The sequence below is a fragment of the Meriones unguiculatus genome, chromosome 1, assembly GCF_030254825.1.
Source record: "Meriones unguiculatus strain TT.TT164.6M chromosome 1, Bangor_MerUng_6.1, whole genome shotgun sequence".
NCBI lineage: Eukaryota > Metazoa > Chordata > Mammalia > Rodentia > Muridae > Meriones > Meriones unguiculatus.
In genome coordinates, this window is record NC_083349.1 from 30,423,496 (window position 1) to 30,445,178 (window position 21,683).

General features: G+C 40.9%; 1 protein-coding gene across 8 annotated transcripts; it reads left to right on the forward strand.

Moving 5' to 3' along the window:
• The first annotated feature begins 3,771 nt into the window (after positions 1-3,771).
• Positions 3,772-19,551, forward strand: LOC110565447 (glycine N-acyltransferase). 8 transcript variants are annotated; one of them, XM_021663128.2, is made up of 6 exons: positions 3,772-3,982; positions 9,440-9,534; positions 13,054-13,161; positions 15,157-15,283; positions 18,090-18,261; positions 19,056-19,551. In XM_021663128.2, the coding sequence occupies exons 2-6, from the start codon at positions 9,454-9,456 to the stop codon at positions 19,456-19,458; spliced, it is 891 nt and encodes a 296-aa protein (XP_021518803.1). In that variant the 5' UTR covers positions 3,772-3,982; positions 9,440-9,453; the 3' UTR covers positions 19,459-19,551. The 8 variants fall into 8 exon arrangements, with proteins under 8 accessions (XP_021518803.1, XP_060243002.1, XP_021518804.1 ...); XM_060387019.1 differs by lacking the exon at positions 3,772-3,982 and adding an exon at positions 5,501-5,617; XM_021663129.2 differs by lacking the exon at positions 3,772-3,982 and adding an exon at positions 9,089-9,290.
• Positions 19,552-21,683: the final 2,132 nt, after the last annotated feature.

Here is a 21,683-nt window from a genome sequence, read left to right on the forward strand (position 1 = left end):
ATAAAAATTATTTAAAAAAAGAACTTATTCTTGTAAAGGATAATATTATTACATTGTAATATGTATTTTTCATGCCATACTTCCTTTTTCCACTGGTCCATAAGCAGATATTTAGGTTATTTCCCTAAATATCTTGTCAATTTATGAATAATCTCATAATGAGTTTATCTTTATGAATATAAACTGGTCTTTATCCTATATATGCTCCAAAGAAAGATTTATAGATAACATGGTAGTTCTGTTTTTAAAATTCTTTAAAAAGTGTCTATACATCTTTAAGGCATAGCATTCCGCAGCTCTCTACAGTTCCCCCTTTTTGTTTTAGACGCATCAGGCAAGAGTAGAGGTCTGATCTCTGATATTAGAAATAAATTGGGACTTTGTACAGATGTTCATTTAGGTGTCATCCACCCAAAGAGCATCAGACCCCGCCTTCCACCTTCCCGATGGTGAGTGCTCTCTGTCACGAACAACTCCACATTTGGCTAAGGCCGAGGATCTGGCTTGCTTCCATGTATGTGGACCTATCTGCATTGCCCCCGTGGCACGCCTGGATTGGCTACCCAGAGGCTATTTAAGCTGTGGGCTGGCTTTCCCCGGGGTCCGAGGATTGTTCAATGTTCCTGAATAAACTGCATTGAAAAAAAAAAAGTGTCTATACAATTTCTCATAATGTCTGTAACAACCAACAGTCCTACAAAGCATGCAGAACAGTTCCCCCTTTCACTCATGTATGCAATGTCTAGTGATCATATCTGCCCCTCTCCTTCCCTTCAACTGCCTTTGCTCTCCCAACACATCTCCCTCCCAACCATCCAAGAAGTGAAGAGACTTGTCCAAGGGAAGAGGAAAGTAGACATATTCCTTGTCTTTTGACTAGCTACATGTTTGAGTAAGCGGGCTGAAGAAGACAGAAGAGGTCTGCTGCTGAAATTGGGGTATAGTAAGACTCCACTCCTTTGTTGCAGTCAGCCTGTGTGATTTATGTAATCAAGGGTTTTACCCTGTTGATGGTAACAAAACAATTCATTAGAGTTTTGCTACAGAGAAAGTTGAGGCTGATCACAGGGCTTCAAACTACAAGCGATGCGAATGGGAATTAACGGGCCAAGAAGACTCAGGATTTCAAAAGAAGACAAAGAAAAATATGTGCCAACTTGGACCATGCCAGTCCATTGACTGAAGGAACACACAAGCTCGTTGACCCTCTGTGTAAGCAACAGCTACCTACCGCTTTCTCTGGTCTTCTAGTTTGAGCATATCGTCTTTCCTTAGTGAAATCCCTGACTGGATAAACAGTATTGATAACAAGGACCTAGAAACTATTAGTTTCCTTAATTTCAGGTAGTGGAGTCCGGACTGAATTTGACTTCTCAAGGACCTTATTTGGTCTTAGAGAGGTGGAGAAAGTGCTAATGTGCTGGCAGTTGAGAAAGAAAAGCCTTTACCACCAGGAAAATGTAAATCAAAATTACATCAATATTCCGTCTCACTCCAGTCAAAATGTCTATCCTCAAAAACTCCAACAGAAACTTCCGGCAACAGTGAAGTGTGCAAGGAACCCTTACACACTGCTGGTGGTGACGAAGACTGGTTCAGCCACTGTAGAACTCAATATGGACGTTTCTGAAGGAAATTAAAAACAACTTCCATCTGTCTACTTCTAGAAACACATCCAAAGAATCAAAGCTTACCACAAAGATGCCCACATACGTTTTTTTGCCAGTACATTATTCATAACAGCCAAGGCATGAATCAGGGTAGGTATGAATCGATGGATGAATGGATGAAGGGAATGTGTTATATACACATACAACAGAGCATTATTTAGTGATAAAGAATGAAATTACATTGCATACAGGACAATGTACAGAACTTGGTAGAGATCATCAGTGCAACAGACAGTCACATAAAGATAAATATTTTCTGTCATATGTGGACACTAGATATGAGTGTAAAATGGGGAGGTATTATAGATTTAGAGGAGGAAAAGGGGGAAATGGGGAGGAGATAAGGATAATCAAGAAGGCAAATATAGCATTTATTTACTATTGTGGAAAGTCAAAATGGATCTTATACATGGGAATATCATAACGCAGCCTCTTCGTGGAATTTTTAAAAAGAATAAAGGATCTCTGGACTGAACACTTTTCTAACTTTACCACAATGGCTTTCAGTTTTTGTCTCCATAAAAGTGAGATTAAGAGCTAATTGGTTGGCCCAGAGTAAAGATTCTTGCTAGTGAGGCTGACTACCTGAGTTGGATTCCCAGGACCCGCAATGCAGGGAGAGAACCGATTTCCGCAACCTATCCTCTCTCCTCCACACATGCTGCTGGACCCTGCCCCCCGCCCCCCCCCCCCCCCGCTGTGTAAAATAAATGGATGTAAACAGGATTTAAAGTGAGAAGTCCCCACACCAAATCATTGAAAGTTTAACTGTAGCCTCGAAATGGGCAGAGAGGAACCACGGTTTTCACTAAGAAAAAGGAATTCTTTTTTTTTAATTAAATTTTTATTTTTTTTTAATATTAGTTCCAGTTTATTAACTTTGTATCCCAGCTGTATCCTGCTCCCTCATTCTGTTCCAATTTCACCCTCCCTCCCTCATTGTCTCCCTACCCCTTTCCAAGTCCACTGATAGGGGAGGACCTCCTCCCCTTTCATCTGACCCTAGCTTATCAGGTATCTTCAGCTGCAAAGTCCTCCTCTGTGGCCTAGCAGGGCTGCTCCTCCTTCCGGTGTGTGTGGGAGGTCAAAGAGCTAGCCATCGAGTTCATGTCAGAAATAGTCCCTTTTCCCCTTACTAGGGTACCCACTTGGATACTGAGCTACCATTGACTACATCCGAGCAGGGGTTCTAGGTTATATCCATACATGGTCCTTGGTTGGAGATACAGTCTCATAAAAGACCCCTGTGCCCAGATATATTTGGTCCTTGTGGAACTCCTGTCCTCTCCAGGTCATACTAACTCCCCCTTCAACAAGGACATTTGCTCAACCATGTTTGCAGCAGCTTTATTCATCATAGCCAGAACCTGGAAACACAGGTGTCCATCAACGGAGGAAGAGATACAGAAATTGTGGTACTTTTACACAATGGAATACTACTCAGCAATTAGAAACAAGGAAATCATGAAATTTGCAGGCAAAAGGTGGGATCTAGAAAAGATCATTCTGAGTGAGGTATCCCAGAAGGAGAAAGCTACACACGGTTTATACTCAGTTATAAGTGGGTACTAGACCTATAAGATAAGATACAGATACTGAAATCTGTACATCTAACGAAGCTAAACAAGAAAGAGGACCCTGGGCAATATGATCAACCTCATTTAGGCAAACGGGATGGACATTGGATGTAAGAGAAAACAAGTAACAGGACAGGAGCCTACCACTGAAGGCCTCTGAAAGTCCTAGCAGTGTATCAAAGCAGATACTGAGACTCATAACCAAACCTTCAGCAGAGTACAGGAAAAAGGAATTCTAACACTGTGGGCAAGTAATTTTCCTTTCTGCAGTACATAGAAAAATAGATATGATATTGATCTCTGTGAATCAGACCTCTTTCTTTGTTGCTCTTGCAGAGATTTGGTATTAAGAATGGGGAGGAAGAAGGTATTTCCTACTTATCTGCCCCTTTCCATGCTTCTGGCTTACTATATCTTTGGTTTTCATAAGTAAGTGGGCAAAGAGCAAGGTGATGTTCAGAGGGCAAATGTCAGCCTCATCTTGCAAAGCCAACTCCTATATCATGAGACCAGTGAAGGAGGAAATGTTTTGATTTCACTAGAGCTCTCAACCAGAAATTTTTGTCAACGTGCTTAGAGCAAGGTCCACATTTCCTGCCTCAGTTCAGTTAATTTTTGAAATAGAGACACCAAAGCTCATTCATTCTTCAGTTTCCCGCTGAGCCTGCTGTACTGGAAGAGACTTTCACCTCCCAGAAGTTTATGTCCATGAAGATTGTTGGAGCAGCTTTCCAGGTGAGGATCTTTAGGAAGAGCAAGTCTGGAGGCCAGATAAAGAACACAATAACTCTAGATCATAAAATGGTTGTGTGTAATCCATCGGCCATGAGTAAATTTTAGCTGTTCTTTAAAAATATCTTTCTATCTGTCTATCTGCCTATCTATCTATCTATCTATCTATCTATCTATCTATCTATCTATCTATCTATCTATCTATCATCTATCATCTTTCTTTCTTCATCATCATCATCTACCTACTTTTTTTTTTTAGGAGCATGGATGCTACAGCCCACCTGTGAAGGATAGGTGGACAATTCTATAGAGTTGATTCTCTCCTTCCACTTTTCTGTGGGCTTTGGAGATCAAACTCAGGTCACCAAGCTTGTGCAGTAAGCACCTCTGCCTGCTGAGCCATCTCTCCCGGCCACGGCCACGGTGTCAGCTATGCTAGCCAAGCATACAAACAAATGAAATTCCCAATACCTATTGACACAATGGACTATGTTAACTGCTTCACTCCACACACCACCCGCAAATTGAACATACATCTATACATTGTGTGTGTGTGTCTTATAAGATCATGTGGGGTAACTTAAATAGGCAAAGCAACATGTTTTTGAAAGGTCATTGATGCCTTTTAACATTTTCCTTCTCTCAAGCAAATGATGTAAAAATTGATCATACTGTGTGACTCCTGGAATATGTTCCAAAAACACCTAAGGGAAAACAGTAATCCCACTTGAAGAAAAAAAAAATAGTATGCGTGTATTCTGTAAAATGTTGTTTGCCAAATACAACGAAAAATCTTTAGATGTTTCTTCTGTGCAGCGAGGAAATGTTTGCATGATTTTTGGAAGTGAGTGAACACAGAATCTACTGGATGGAGGTCCTGTGCCACTGTGCTCAGACCTTCCAGCTGTATTACAGGGTGGGTAGGGTTTTTCCTGCACACTGCTGGTAAAAGGGTTATTAAGCTAAAAGTCAGAAATGAAGCAAGAATTCACCCCACAGTGATATTACTTATTAATTAGATAGCAAGCAAATGTTGCAATTTTATTTAGCATGTGCCATGCTCTTGCATGGCTTTATAAAATTCTGTTTAAACCTGCTCTGTTCTTTTCAGTTGCTTTCATCAGATTAATTTTTATTCCTGGCATGGCAGGGTCAGCGACTCCAGAGTTCACTTACAAGTTTCCCAGTGCTATTGGCCGCAGTGACTGGCTTCCTGGAAAATCTCCCTATATGTAGCTTTGAATCTCTCCTGTTTATTGGGCACCATGCTTGGTTGTTAGCTTCTAAACATTTTTAAAATTGGTTCTAAATTACATCATTCACAAAACTCGGCAATCTGACGTACAAAAGAGTTAACATATATCTGTACTCGCCATCTTACTCTCATGTAACTGCTGATAGAATCCGAGGTGCTGAGGAAGCACATAAAATGAAGCAACCCTGAGATTTTGGAAGTCAAAGTGAACAGCCTGGCCTGATTCTTTAGTGGTTAGGTCTCTTGGAAACTTCTAGCATTTGACTACCTGGAACATAACTGAAATGTGTTGAAACTGGGTTCTTTTCTGTCCCTACAAGAGAAACAACAAGCCATGGTGAAATATGGCATCTATCAGCAAGTGTGTGTGTCTGGGACTTGAGGTGAGAGCTTGGGGGAAGCAATCAAGGTGACTGCTATGCCTTCAGCTTGCGCCCTGCCAGAGTTTAGGGTGTTTCTATCTAATACTTTTCTTCATGAAGCACGAGAGCGTAGAAGGAACAGCTACATCTGAGCTAGACATGTTTCCTAGGACAGGACTAATGGCTACTTTTACAGATAATATTTATTTTGGTCTGTGCTTGAACTTGTGGGTTTATTGCTCTGTTCTTGATCTGACTCCATTATGGCCATATAATGGCCTGTCTGATGTGACTTTTCCTTTAAAACATGTTTTCTCAAATTCTTAAATGTGATTATTGGTGTTGCCACTTGGCAGAAAATACAATCATGTGGGAGATGATTGTATTAAGCCTTGGAATATGCCTGTGGGGATTATCTTGATATTATGTTAGTTAGTGTGGGAAGAAAGAGCCTGAGCATTGATTTATCCTTCTCTGCTTCTTAAGTGTGGATACAATGAGATCAACTGCTTCAAGTTCTCACTGCTGTGACCTCCCCACCACGGGGAACTGTACCTTGAACAGTGAGCCAAAACAAATCCTTTGTTCGTTAAGCTAATTTTTGTTGGGATAATTTATGATAGCAGCAGGAAAAGAATCTAAGATAAGTAAATTACAGAAAAGGAAGCTTTGTTTAGATAAATGATACAGGTGGGCAGAAACAAATAAAAGGCCCAATAGATACAGTCTTTCTCCTACCACCCACAGTGGAAAATTTATTGCTTCCTGAGCCTAACAGTAGTCCTGTGACTGCTTCTGGGTGTCAGCAGCAACTATTGGAAAGTCTAGTGTTGAATGAACCTCCACCAAATTGCTTAGATGTCTTAATAGACAAGTGATCACAATGACCATGCAAAGCACAGTTGTCAACTCAAAGGAAGTAAAAGAGAATTTATTTTGGACCAAATATGTGTCGGTGACCTGGGAACATGGATTCAGGGTACCTCAAATAGCATGTTGTGACAGAAATGGTTTCATGAAGTTGTCTAGTTATAGGGAAAAAAAAGTTATAAATCAAGGCAATTTTCAAGTATATGGGTGGAAACATCATATAGGTGATCACAGCAAAGTGGGGGCATCTCTGTTATAGGTCTCAAATTCTACCTGATACAATCTTAGTTTTTGGGTTAGTGGATGTTACAAACTCCTAAGTTAATGCATTCCCAAAGGTTTTCCTGACAGTGAAAGCATCAAAAGAGTCTTGGATCAGGCACAGAGGTGAGACATGTATGGCTCTAAGGGTTCTGAAGACAGCTAGTGAAAATTTCTACTCTGAATCTACAGTAGCTAGATTCTCCACAGCCGTAGAATTCTGATTAGTCATCCTGCCTTGTAGAGTATTTAATGTTGGCACTGCTTATTTCTTAGAACTTCAGTTCACAACTATCCAGCCTGTTCTGGACTTTTGATTTCACTCCATTGATCTATTTGTTTATTCTTTGCCAAAGCACTCTGTCTTAATAACTTTAGCTTTCTATTAATAGTAAGGCTTACACTTATGTGAATTTCATCATCCTTTTCACAAGTGGAACCTGGGGTGTTCCATGATTGATTTGATCAATTTGAAAATAAATAACTTTTTTTTAAAAAATTTAAATGTGTTTGTGCGTGTGCCACATGTGTGTGGGCCCCCCTGGAGGCTAAAGGGTCAGATCCCTTGGAGCTCAAGTTACAGGCCATTAATGTGAGTGCTGGAAACTGAATTTGGGCTCTCTGGAAGAGCAACTTAGCCACTGGGCCATTTCTCCACTCCCTACCTTAACAAGAATGAATTTTGTGGTTCCCCCATGTGCTCCACTATGGATACTTTCAACAGTCTGCCTTTGACTTCATTAATCTGTCTCTGTCACTATTTTATCTGTTAGTAATCACATGCTATGTGTCTTTTGCATTATTGCATTGTTTGCATTTCCATGATTTCTATCTTGGTCTTTTAAAAATATCTTTCATTCTAGGTTTGGTTTTTATTTAATGTTTTAGCTAGTGTTCTCTTTTTCTTCTCTCTCTCTCTCTCTCTCTCTCTCTCTCTCTCTCTCTCTCTCTCTCACATGCCACTTTGGCCTCCTTAAACCCAAAGCTGTAAGAATCTTTGCTCTCCCCCGTTTCTATCACCCAGTAAATCAAACTGGAAATTTCCTTAAAAATCAAGCCAATGCAATTGAATGTGGGAATGAAGTCCAGGGCCTGTTACATGCTAGGCAAGGCACTTTGCCAATGAAACATTCTTCTAGCCTCTTGTTATTTTCCTTTCTCCAACACCATAACCCTGCTGTCACTTGGCAACTTGCATGTCAACCTTCAGCACACCCTAGAGTCATCTAAGGGGAAAATTGCCTAGATCAGATTGGCCTGGGAGTATGTCTATGAGTTATCTTTATTGTTAGCTGATAAAGGAGGGCACCCTTCTGTGGGCCTCACCCATTCCCTGGGCATTGGTCCTGGGATGGATAAGAAAGCATGAGCCTGTTAGCAAGCCAGCAGTATTTCATCGTGGTTTCTGCTTCAAGCTCCTGGTTGAGGTTCTTTCCTGACTTTCCTCAGTTATTGACTATACCCTGTAAGCCGAAACAAACCCTTTCATTGCTTAAGTTGCTTTTGGTTGAAATGTTTTAGCACGATGACCAAAATCAGACTAGGACAATATTAAAACTGTGACTATTTCAGTTGGGAAGATAAATCTAGATCCTATTGTCCATATGCGGAAAATCTTTCTCTATTTTTAAGAAACATACAGTTTTGCCTTGCTCTGGCCTGGCGCCTGATAGCTCATGCATGGCCAGTTTCAATGCTAATCCCTTCCAGGACTCTTTCTTCTTGTTCTTGCTCAGACACTATTTTTCTCTGTTCTAAATATCACTATTTTATAATAGAACATGGCAACATAAACTTCCTTCCCTTTTTACATAGTTATGCTGCTATAGGAGGTTTAGATGGGACCAAAATGATGTGGAGAGTCAATTTTTAAAACGGTATTTTTTTGTTATCTGGTAATTTTTAATATTTAATTGATGGATGGATTGTGGAGGTTTCTTATACCCCAATATCTACCTGAAGTAAAAGGAGAACCTGCTTGTGGTAATTGGTTCTCTTGCCTTCTACTATGTGTATCCTGGGGATCAAACTTAAATCATCAGCAAACATCCTATCTCAACGAGAGATTTTGCAAGTCTTTACATACTATTTTCTAATGCATACCATAGACTCAAGAGTGAGGCTTAGGGAGAGACCTATACAAGAAAACTACAAGACAAGGACAGAATGAGAACAGCAGCTGGAATGTGACTTAGTATAAAGGTTTCTTGTTTATATGTAAAACATATCAAAGTATCTTACATTAGAACAGTTGCATTAAAGTATCATTCAATTTTAACTCACACGAGGAGAAGAAAGAGGAGGAGGAGCAATAAAATAGCTAGCAATAAAATAACACAGTTGGGCATTGTTTATATGACTAACACTCTGCAGAACACAGAGTATGTTAGTTAATCATTTCAGCCCCGCAAACATTCTATGAGCTGGAGGAGGCTATCATCTCATCTACCTTTTACGAAATCAAGGCAAAGAGGCTGGGCAAGTTCCCGAGTTACTGGAGATGCCAGGAGAGACACTGATCCAGTGGAAACTCCAAAGAATAAAATGTACTTGTTTATGTAAGGTGAATTCAAGGGTGAAAAGTGAAACTGAGAAGCCAGAGAGATTCCCAGTCTTCCTGCAAGTCCTGTGTTTTCCTGGGGCTGGTGAGGATACAGAACTGGCCACTTTTGTTTCTGTCATTAATGAACATCCATTTATTATTTTTTCTAGGCTAAAGTGTCCTCATGATTGTCTCACTGAAGGGTGCACAGATGCTACAGATGCTGGAGAAATCCTTGAGGAAGTACCTTCCCGAATCCATAAAGGTGATTTTAGAAAGTGCTAAGGGTAGCAAGGAGAAAACAAATGTGAAAAAGAGCTTTACATTTATGCTTCACTCTGTGTGCATGTGTGTGTGCGCATGTATGTGTGGAGTGATTGCTGTGTGTGTGGTGTGTACTCGTATGGATAGAACACGTGCATCATGAAGAGTCCAAAGGTTGATGTCCAGTGCCTTCCTTAATCATTCTCCACCACACATATATATACATACATACACACAAACATATATATAATGTATATATACATATATAATTTTAGAAGTCACAAAATATTTTGATGTCAGAAAAAAAGCAATGAAAAAATTCAAAAGTGCTTACATTTTATTTTCTTATCTAAATACTTTCCTAAAAGTATGTGCTGCACGCTCAGTACCTCTTTTCCGTATCTACTACCTCTCTTTCTGACCCTCCTACCTCATCCACGTCCCTCATTTCTTTAGAAAGTTGTTTTTCACTTTTGTGTTATACGTCAGTAAATGCTTTTACAAATAGATGTAAAATTTAGGGACTACAAATGAGAGAAAACATCTCTTGCTGTACCTGGAGCTCACCAGTTCAGGTTAGTCAGGTTGCCCAGGAAATTTTCCTGTCTGTGCCAGGATTACAAGCAGGCTGTCAGAACTTCTAGGCTTCTGTGTTACACAGGGGTTGAGCTCTGAACTCTAGTCCTCACCCTTGTGTGGTGAGTGCTCTATCCACTGAGCCATCTCCTCAGCCCCCCCATGTGTTACTATTTTGAGCCAATCCATATTCGATATTTTCCATTTAATTTACACCATATCTTTTCAACGTATTTGCCATATCTGGTTAAGAATATGGAGACATGCTCGGGTGTAATAGTACATACCTTTAACCTCGGTACTTTGGAGTCAAGAAACAGGTGATTCTCTGTGAGTTCGAGGCCAGCCTGGCATGGCGAGTTCCAGTCAAGCCAGGGATACCTAGTGAGAGCCTAACTCCATAAAAATGAATATGGAGGTACAAATAAGTGATTTAAAATATTATGATAGGCAAGACTGCTCAGGAGACAGGTGGCCCGGAAGCCTGACGACTTGAGTTTGATCTCAGACCCACTCAGTGGCAGGAAGGAAGTAGCTCCTCAGAGTTATCACCTGACCTCCATGGATGTGCTGCGACACAGACATGTCCCACCAACAAAGGAAATACACTGTAAGGATTACAGGGCAGCTATCCCCCACACCTCACCAATAGCAGGTTACAGCATAGTCCTGTGCTTGCGTGGATTTCACCCCCTGCTCCCTGAAGAAGTTTTCCTGTTGCTTCTTCTCAAGAGCCCCTCCCCAGCAGCCTTTAAGACTTTCTGGAGTTTTCCTCCAGGTGACTGAGGGAGTGTGTTTATGTCTAACTAGTTCATTTCAGAAGAATGCTGGCCATGTGAAAGGTAAACCACCTCGTGTGTTTGAAGGTGGCCATGGGTCTGTTGCTTTGAACTTAGTGCACATCAGACTGTCTCGAGGTTGACTCCTGCTGTACCCCCAAACCCATCACAACTGATTAAAGACTGTAGGGTGTAGGTATACACACCTCAGAAACACACACATCTGTGCTGTGTAAGAGTTTCTGTAACGGTGGATTTAAATACCTGATTTTTAATTTTATTATTATTTTTTTTACCAAATGAGGCGAGTCCACTCCAGTGAAGCTTGGGTATAACTGTGTGTGCCATATATGTGTATATACATATGTATGTGTGTATGTATGCATATGTATGTGTTCTGGTGTTTGCATGACTTTGTGTGTAGCTGATGTATGTATGCAGGTGTTTGTGTATGTTTTTTCTCTTTATGTGCATGTGTACATGTATGTTTGTGCATATTATATGAATGGGTTTCTGTGTATGTGTATATGACTGTATGTTTATTTGCATGTGTATGTGCTGGAGGTTGGTCTGATGCATGTTAATGGCCCTGAAGATTTGGTTACTACCTGGGTACACTTATCTTTGTTGTATAATCCTGATTGGCAAATTAAACGGCCTATACCTGGGCAGGGAAGAATGGGGTAGGCATGGCTAAGGTTTCCAGACTTTTGAGGACAGGAGAATCACAGAAAACACATGGACAGGAAGAGAGGAAGAAGGAGGACTCCATGCAATTGGTTAGCCTGGAGAAAAAACTATGTGGGTGGGGAGATAGGACTCCAGTATTGGTGTGAAAAGGCCCAGATGAAGAATACAAGCAAGTGTCTTGGGATTGTGGGTGGAAGGTAGCCCAGATGAGGATGATTAAGGTGGATGGCACTGGATGGGGCTGGGAGGTGGATGTTTAGATTATTGAGACAGCGTAGGTAGAACTATCTGCCAAGCCCAAGGTAATAAGGCAATTATAAAATCTAACAGGTGTCTGTGTTTTATTTGATTGATAGCAGGTTAGGTAATACCACCATAATAATCATAAACAATATATAGCCCAACATTCATTTTATATTTGTTACAACATATATGCTTGTGTTTGTGTGTAAAATAGTTCATATGTATTTCATTACGTATATTTCTGTGTGTAGTGGTGTCCATATTTATGTGTGAACATATGTTTTTGTGTACATGGGTGTAAGTGCCTTAGAGGAAAAATATTTCTAGATTCATGCTACTCTATAAGACATTTCCTACAAAATGCATTTATTTAAGATAAGATGAATGCATTTAATCTTTTTCTCTAGTAGATTGGCTACTGTCTTTTTATGAAAAAAGAAAAATATTAGCATTCTTTTACTTATAAATTGTTTTATTTTCATTTATTAAGAATAGACTAATGAGGGCACCAATACTGTTATTTACCACCCAAATAAATCTGCTTCAAATCAAATTAAAACCAAAACTCCATTTTAGTAAAGCCCACTATATGAGCCAACACCTTCTATGTACTTGGTAATCAGCAGGAGTCAAAAAAACCTCTCAGAGAGAAAGCTAATTTTTCTTGGAAATTACATCATTCAACACTCTATGGCCAACTAGCTTAAAAGTTATTTTTATGTTAAACAACTATTTTTAGAAATTCTGAAGGCTAAAACCTTTTTTAAAAAACATACTTTGTGATACAGAATTTTAAACTATAAATTCTCCATTCCTTATGTTAAAAGTGAATGTCAGACATTTTGAGAAAATTCTTGGCGCTTCTCAGTGCTTTCATTGATCCTGTGGAGCAAGATGAGGTGGCTTTCTCAGCTTCTCAGATTTTATAAGGTAGTGCTTAATTCTTCAGTCACGTACTAAGGGAAGTTTGGAATACTCGTAAAGAAAGTTGTTCCCCAAAATCATTCATTTTATTTGTCTGAATATTTTACTGTATATGTTATGATTCATATTTGAAGACAAAATTTTCATCAACTGAGGTTTAAAACAAGTAGTGCATTGTTTGGTCTAGATTTTTCCTTAGCTCTTTGTCATCACCAACTGTTACAGTTTCATAGGAATGATCTCTGTCCTGACCACAAAAGGTTCTTTTCCATCCCTCTCAATAAACTAACCATCTCACCTCCTTGCAGGTTTACGGGACCCTCTATCACATGATCCATGGAAACCCATTCAACCTAAAAGCCTTAGTCGACAAGTGGCCTGATTTTAACACAGTGGTTGTCCGCCCTCAGGAACAGGTAAGAAGACAGGTGTGGAACAAGTACACTTTTCTGGTCATTTATGAAGGATCTAACGAAGTTTAACCCAGGTTATATTTAGGAATATTTATGTATATAGATACACATAGATATAGTAGATATAGTAACAATTTTTAAAAAGAGGCCATGAATTTGAAAGAGAAGTATATGAGAATATTTGGAGAGAGGAAAGGGAAGGGAGAAATGTTGTAATTATCTCAAAATAGAGAGTCGATCCCTTAGAAGGCAAGAGTATGAGTATAATGGTAGTTTCTAGAGCCTACAAGGGCTCTGGGAAATTGGGGGTAATAATTGTGAAAAGCTACAAAATTACAGTTAAAGAGATCTATTGTACAGCATTGTGGCTAATTACATTTTATTCTGAAAATGGTGAGAAAGATGTAAAGTGTTTATACCGAAAGTTTCACAACCATTTATTTTAATTAGCTAGGATGATACATGTCACAATGTATGTACATACATAGCAATATGTTCCACAATGGCATTTCAGTTTATGGTGGACCAAATGTGTACCAATAGTCCCATCAAAATACATGGCCTACGAACCCACGAGGGCCAGAGTTTGGGCCCCAGAACTCATGTGAAAAGGCCAGGTATGCTGATGTGTGCTTGTAATCCTACTGCTGGGAAGACGAGGCAGGTGGGACTATGGGGCTCATCAGTCAGCCAAGCTACCTTGCTGGGTGTTTTCCAAGGCAACGATAGACCTTGCTTTAGGAAAAAAAACAGGGGTAGCTCTTAAGGAAGCACATACAAGATTCTCTTTTGGCCTTCACATGTAGCTACACACACAGAGTAAATTTCTTAGTACATTGTAACCATTTTTGTTTGTGTGATTACAATCTTTGATGCTTATCCAAAAAACACATCTGCTATCTTCCCTTCTGAGAACATATTGCCGCTGTTAAGCAATGCTTGTTTATACTTCAAGATGTGCATACAATCCACACGCAGTTTTTTCTATAATTTCAAAACAGCAAAAGTTTAAAAGGGCATGAAATACAAATAAGTAGATTATAAACTATAAGCATGGATTATGGCTTTAGTATGAAGCAGAGCACCCATAAGCAACTACACTGAAAATAAAAGAAATTTGTATTAATGGTAAAAGTAGTACTGAAGTAAAATTAGTTAAATCTTTTGCAACAAAATGCATCATGTCATTGCTGACTCATAAATTCACTTTTGTCTCTTTACTTTTCAATTATTCCTGTAAATATTCTGCCCTATGTGTAATATTTTCCTCTTCCACCTTGTAAAAAGATAATTTCATCTATTATTTAAAAACGAAAAGATATCTTTCTAAATATGTATTTTTCCCCAGCTATCATTTGATTAACTATAACAAACTAATAAAGAAACTATTTATTATTTGCAATCATCTTTTATTACAGATAAAGAAATTTTAACTTAGATTATCTGTATCAAATTCAGTGCTAGAATGCTTAGGTTTGTATGTTCTGACTTACACTAAAATTTAGTCTCACAACAGATGCTTTCTTTCAATCTTGCAGCAAAAAGCATGGTCTAAATGTCTGTGTTCTTGATTAGAAATATTAATGTAATATATTTGTAGCAGATAGTATTATTTTGGAATGTTCTAACCTAATTTGAATATTTGAACCTCACAGTGTAAATGATTCAGAAATAATAAGATTGTACCAATAAACCTATCACTCTTTCGTTACTTAAAATCATTATAGTATATAGAGCAGCATTAAGAGCACTGGCTGGTTTAATTCCCAGCACTGACATGATGGTTCATTTCTGCAACTCCAGTTCTAGAAGATCCAATGACCATTTCTAGCCTCCCTGAGACCAAGTATGCATGAAGTACAGACACTCATGCAAGCAAAGCACCAATACACACAAAATTATAAAATAAGATTTAAAATATTACAGTATAATGGAACTAGCACCACCGTCATAAGTGATGAACAATGTGTGTGGTCTCTCCTTTCTCTGTGGTAACAGGACATGGCAGATGACCTCGATTACTACACAAATACTTACCAAATCTACTCCAAAGACCCCCAGGGATGTCGGGAATTCCTGGGCTCCTCAGAAGTCATCAACTGGAAACAGCATTTGCAGATTCAAAGTACGAGTAATGGGAAATGGGCTCACTCCCTTCTGTGTCTTGTCTCACAAGGTCCCCGTCCTCCTTCATCAAGTTCCATGTCATCAGCCAGATGCCAATCCCTATATCTACTTGTCAAAAGGAAAATATTAGACGGGGTTCTTCAAAGGAACAGAACCTGTAGAGTGCACACACACACACATATTTATACATAATTAAAAAGGACTTACTCGCTTAGTGTCCATGTAGTCCAATAGTGGCTATCTGCACACTGGAGAGGCCGAGAATTCGGTAGCTATCCAATCCACAAAGCTGCATACTTTGGCAATCGTAGTTTGGTGCGAACAATCTGGAAGCATACTGGAAGAGTCATGGGTACTGTGCCTACTTTGGAAAGCCAAAGAGACCGAGTCTGATGTCAGCAGAGGATGGTAACAACAATGACAGATAGCAGACAGTACGGGGACATTACTTTTTCCTCAGACCCCTCTTCATCTGGCTGTGCATAAAGGTGTGAGCCATTTTGAGGACGGGCCTTCCTCCCTCAGTTAATCCTCTTCCAGAGGTATGCTTTTTAGATGGTTCTACATTCTGTCAAGTTGACAACTGAGACCAACCATCACAATAATTCCTAGTCCCAGAAATGTGCAGCATATTTTATGGATGTGTCCAGAGTACTCAAGGGAAAGTGGGTGCAGGAGTGCGGCTTCACCTCTGGAATCCCACTGGTTGGTCGTGGGGTCACAGGGCATCTTTCAGTCACCAATGACAACCGTCTTGATGATATGCATGCTCTTTGAGTCAGATTTCCTAAGTTGGCATCAGCCTGCTCCTCTCTATCTGATCCTTATGCATTGGCCTCTCAGAAATCATAGTCTATGAATATAAATATCGCTTACAGTGACATTTCCAAAGCACAGGACACTGAAGTTTTGAACAGGATGAGTTTAATGTAATACTGGGTGTCCTGGTTAGCCCTAATTGCCAACTTGACACTAGCTAGAGTCACTTGGTAAGAGTTGCCTCGTTTGGTTAATTGCCAAGATCAGTTTGGCTTTGTGGACATATCTGTAGGGCATTGCTGTAATTGTTAATTAATGAAGGAGGGCCCGGGCCTCTGTGGGTTGTACCATCCCTAGACAAGTGGTCCCGGACTGTGTAAGAAAACCAGTTGAATGTGAGCATGTGAATGAAGCAGAGAGTAAGCCAGCAAGCAGTTCTTCTATGGTTCCTACCTTGAGTTCCTGCCCTGACTTCCTTCAGTGATGGATTGTGACCCAAAGGTAGAAGCCAAATGAACCCAGGTTGAGTTTTGTTATGTTGTTGTGCAACTAGAACACCATATGAAACTAGAACAGGGGGCAGGTCGGTTAATGTTGGCAGAAATAGAAAACTCGTAATGAGGTGAATCAACAGTTCAGTTTGGGCTTTGCAGGCAGTTAATTTCTGGTCTCTACTACATTGGTTCATGTATTAGGAATGGATCAGAGGATTCAAGACTTGTTGCTTTACCATAGACTCAGCCACAAGCCTAGATATTGGTTCTGGCTGTCAGTCAGTGCCAGCGGTTGTGATGATGGTAGCATGGGTCTCTAGCCAGCTAGCTGAGGCTAGTTTAAATAAAGCTAGTCTTGAGGTAACTAGGATCAAAAAGAGAGAGTCCCAAGGTATAACACTGTTAAGCCTCTCCTTGCATAAGTTTATTCCCGTTGGTCAGATGGGGTATAGGAGAGGACCACTCCAGAGAACAGATGCAAGAAATTATGGCTTAATTCCCAGTCATTGCTTCAATAATCCCCCAGACTGGGACCATGAATTAGAAGTTGAGGATTACCATATTTTATAACTCATCCTCTTTGAATTTTAAAACTACATAATTATGTAGCTCATTCCAGTCCCGGTCTACTCCCAAAAATGAGTATCAATTAGTTCATTCCCTCTTATGTTTTCATTTTTGTAAGACAGGGAACATTATGTCAACCAGGACTACATCTGGCCATTCATAGTGCAGCAGCAGCAGCATGACCCACAATCCAGATGTTTTTATATGCTAAAAACAATGGTTTTTGTTCAACTTGGCATTTTTAAAATTTTTTATTAATTACAGTTTATTCACTTTGTATCCTTTGTAGCCCCTCCTCCTCCCCTTCCATCTGACCCTAGTCTATCAGGGCTCATTAGGACTGGCTTCTTTGTCTTCCTCTGCCTCCCCCCCTCAGGTAGAGGTGATCAAAGAGCTAGCCCATGAGTTCTTGTCAGAGATGGTCCCTGTTCCTATTCTTGGGGAATCCCCTTGGGCACTGAAATGCCATGGGCTACTTCTGTGCAAGAGTTCTAAGTTATCTCCATGCATGGTCCTTGGTTGGAGTATCAGAAACCCCTGGGCCCAGATTTTTTCGTTCTATTGCTCTCCTTGTGGAGCTCCTGTCCCTTCCAGGTCTTTTTATCTCTCCCTTCTTTCATAAGATTCCCTGAACTCTGCCCAAAGTTGTGGCTATGAATCTCAGCATATGTTTTGCTACCCTGCTGGGTAGAGTCTTTCAGAGGCCTCTGTGGTAGGCTTCTGTCCTGTTTCCTGTTTTTCCCCTCTTCTGATGTCCGTTTCATTTGTCTTTCTGAATGAAGGTTGAGCATCTTACCAGGGTCCTCCTTCTTGATTAGCTTCCTTAGGTATACAGATTTTAGTATGATGATCCTACAATTAAGATTTTCTCTTAGATGTCACACTTCCTATCCCATTGGAGAGGCTGCTGAGCGTATCTAATGTATCTAACCATTACTTCTCTCCTCAAAGGTTCACCGCATGTTTCCTTACAACCCCTTCTAGGTTCCCAGTCCCGCCTGAATGAGGCAATACAAAATCTTGCAAGCATTCGATCTTTCCAAGTCAAGCACTCAGAAAACATTCTCTTCGTGACACCAGAGACAATCAAGAATCTGTTTCCTTCCTTGCCGGAGACAAAGAATATATTGGCGGGTAGTGGCAAGCCCAAGGCCATGTGAGTTTGATAAGAGCTACTGTATATTCCTCACACCTTTCTCCTACAACCTCATTGTGTGGCCCGGATTTTACTCTGGTCTTTGCTGCCCACGCTGTAGTAGAGGACCTCCATCCATGCTCATGCAAATAACTCTAATTAAATTCAGCTGTTCACACTGCACACACAAAAGAAATGCAAGGAGAGGAACTTGAGAAGAGGTCTAATAAAATGGAGGGAATGGAATGAAAGTAATTAAGAGTGTCTAAAAACCAACACACACACACATATATATATATATAAATGGAATTGTTAAAGAATAAACTTTTTAAAAGTTTGAATTATAGTAATGCCAGCAGATGGTTTATGGAGAAGAGGCTTCGATGGTTAAGGCTGACCAACTGAATTACTGAATTCAGTCCCTGGGACCAACACGGTGAAAGGAGAGAATCATCTCCCACAAGTTCTCTGATCCCCAGCACTGTGTATCCATATCCTCCTACTCATCTCCACCACACACAATCATTAAATAAATGGAGAAGGGAAAATTAAAAATGATCAAAATAATCTATAAAAGCCAGACCACAATTCCCTCTATTTTTATTATTGTATGAGTGAAGTCCTGTGTCTACTCTTCTGACCTTCATTAGTCTTGCTTACTTCCTACAACCACACTGGCCTTTCTGCCCCTGTAGCTACATTCTAGGACCTTGCATTTGTTGCTTCCAATGCTCTGTTGTGCAAAATAACAGGGATAGGGCAAACATATACCCTTCTGCTCACAGACTTTGCTTTTTTTCTTGGACTCTCCATAGCAATCAAGACATGTTTAAACTTTCATCCTTGGATGTTACCCACGCTGCCTTGGTGAATAAATTCTGGCTTTTTGGTGGCAATGAGAAGAGCCAGAGATTCATTGAACGCTGTATAAAGAACTTCCCAAGTTCCTGTATCCTGGGGCCTGATGGAGCCCTTGCATCCTGGACCCTAATGGACCAAACTGGAGAGATGCGAATGGGAGGCACCATGCCTGAGTACAGGGCCCAAGGTCTTGTCACCTATGTTGTCTATTCACAAGATCAGATTATGAAGGACCGTGGCTTTCCTGTCTATTCCCATACAGACAAAAGTAACACAGCTATGCAGAAAATGAGTTACTCCCTGCAGCATGTTCCCATGGCCTGTGCCTGGAACCAATGGAAATGTGTGCCTGTGTGAAGCCGGCTTCCTACACAAGATGGTGTTGGGTGGGCCTGGGGATGTAATCGGATGGTGACCAAAAAGACAGAATAAATGGCAACCAGCTGCAAAGGAGTGGTGCTATCTGTGCTCTGGGGAAGCAGTGAATGGCCGGCAGATCCGCCATAGTTCCTGTTTCTCAAGTTGCTCTTATACTCTGTTTGAAGCAGGCCTCTGTGCTCCTGTACTGAACTCATGCAATTTAGCCCTTTCACATTTCTGGAATCTGCGTGACGCCCACTGATCAAGCACGAAAGGCTCCAAATGGCTCCTCCTAGAAGTCATAGTGCAAAACTTGCACAGTTCCTGCTGGTGATGGAGAGACTATTTTCTGACCCCTGTGCCTTATTCCTGTCTGTATGTGGCCTTTCCTTCAGTGATCAGCAAGTGTTTTCTCCTCATCAGCTCTTTAGAAAGTAGCTGCTTTTCTGCTGGCTACTTCGTAGATATGTTAAATACATTATACACAGATCAGACAGGTTATCATATTAAACCCAATATACATAAAACAGCAAAGGAGATACTAACGAACAGCCTAACTTAGGTTTTCAGTCCCTTCTTAACCCCCAGAAAATGATGCAATATGGCTTTCCCAACCTATTGCAACCCTGAAAGAGTAAATAGAGTCTGCGGTTGATTGCATAAGCTAAATGTCCTATTCTAAGGAGGGCAAGGGGTGAGGAATGGAGAGTAAAATATGGATGCACAAAGGTAGGAGATGAGGGCAGAGAAGCCCAGCCAGAACATTTATTGTCCCGTCTCTTCTTGCCACATTACTTCTGGTGCCTGAATTGTGTTAAGCACAGAGCATTGTGGTCATGGGAAGGTGTGTTGTGGTGGGAATAGCAGGAGAGAGCTCTTGGGTTGGACATGTTTTCTAGGACATTGCTCTGTCTCAGTGTCAACACTGGATAGCCAAGAGTGCTCTACAGTGGAGGTGATACACTCCCTTTTCATCTCTATCCCAGTGTTATGTTATAGAACTGAGGATCCATCCTTACCCCACAAAGTCATAGCTGAAGTTTAGTTTCTTGGGAAGTGAAGACACTGGAGGTTCAGATGAGAGAAGGGTTTCTCCGTTTTGGCACTGTGGGCATGTGTCCCTGTATGATCCCATATTTGGGGGACTACGATGTTAGTGAGGTTCTTACCTGTCAGGTAGCACCCTCCATCGCTTTTTTTTCTTATTCTCTCCTCTCCTCTCCTTCTCTCCCTGACTCTGTCTCTTTCTCCCCTCTCCCCCACTCCCCGCCTCTGTGCATGTGTGTGCACACAAAGGTGAACCTGCCTTCTCCTACTGCACTCCACCCCCACCTTTGGAGGCTATGTCTCAGTGATCCTGGACCTTGTCAATTCAATGAGGCTGGCTGAGCAACAAGCCTCCACGTTCCTCCTAGCTCTGCTTCCCTAGCACTACTAGTACAGGTAGGTGTTGACCTCGATTTCTTTTTAAACAAACCTACTTTATTTAGGGTTATTAAATGCTTCTACCCCCCTTCAGTCCCCCAACACTGGGTGGGATCTGGGTAGGGTCGTAGGATTCTGTTGGGAGCAATACCAGTATCGGTCGCCCAGAAATCCAGAAGTCCAGGTCACCAGCAAATCAGCAAATGTAGCAGCAGGATGAACCAGCAGCAGGCAGTCCTCCTCCAAGCAGCCGTGCCTTCTTCCTCTGGATGGTAATATTTATACCCCTCAAAGTCCTCAGAATTCAACTAATTCCACCTGGCAAAGGCCACGCTCCACACGAGACACTTAACAGGTGTGGGCGAATTAAAAGCGCCAACTTGGAACTTTAGCAAAAAAACATGCTTACACATCATAAGCCAGAACATTCACGGCAGGCACCCATTGCTGTAATCAGCTACTTACATTGGTGTTGGAGAGCCAAACTCAGGTTTTCATGCTTGTACACCAACTGACCTGTCTCCCTGTTTACCCATCACCCTTTTGATAACTGGAAATATCTGCAGATATTAATGTTTGGAGACAAAGTGGTCACTGGCTGGGAAACGCTGGCTGACAGTTGTGGTCCTTGGAATCTGTGCAGGCGTAAGAAGCAGCTGGCATAGTAGCCAGCTGTTTGTGTACAGCTGCAACCCCAGATGCTCAGGAGGCCAAGACGAGATCCCCTGCATCTACGAATTCAAGATCAGTCTCAGCAAATGGAGACCCTGTGACAATTTGAGGGAAGAAAAGAAAGA

What these genes read in the sequence shown, in the direction of transcription:
- LOC110565447 (XM_060386990.1), top strand. Translation starts at nt 11,578, where the DNA reads ATGGCTAAGGTTTCCAGACTTTTGAGGACAGGAGAATCACAGAAAACA. An exon ending in TTGTCCGCCCTCAGGAACAG is followed by an intron (nt 13,162 to 15,156) that starts GTAAGAAGACAG and finishes CTGTGGTAACAG; the next exon opens with GACATGGCAGATGACCTCGA. An exon ending in ACAGCATTTGCAGATTCAAA is followed by an intron (nt 15,284 to 18,089) that starts GTACGAGTAATG and finishes AACCCCTTCTAG; the next exon opens with GTTCCCAGTCCCGCCTGAAT.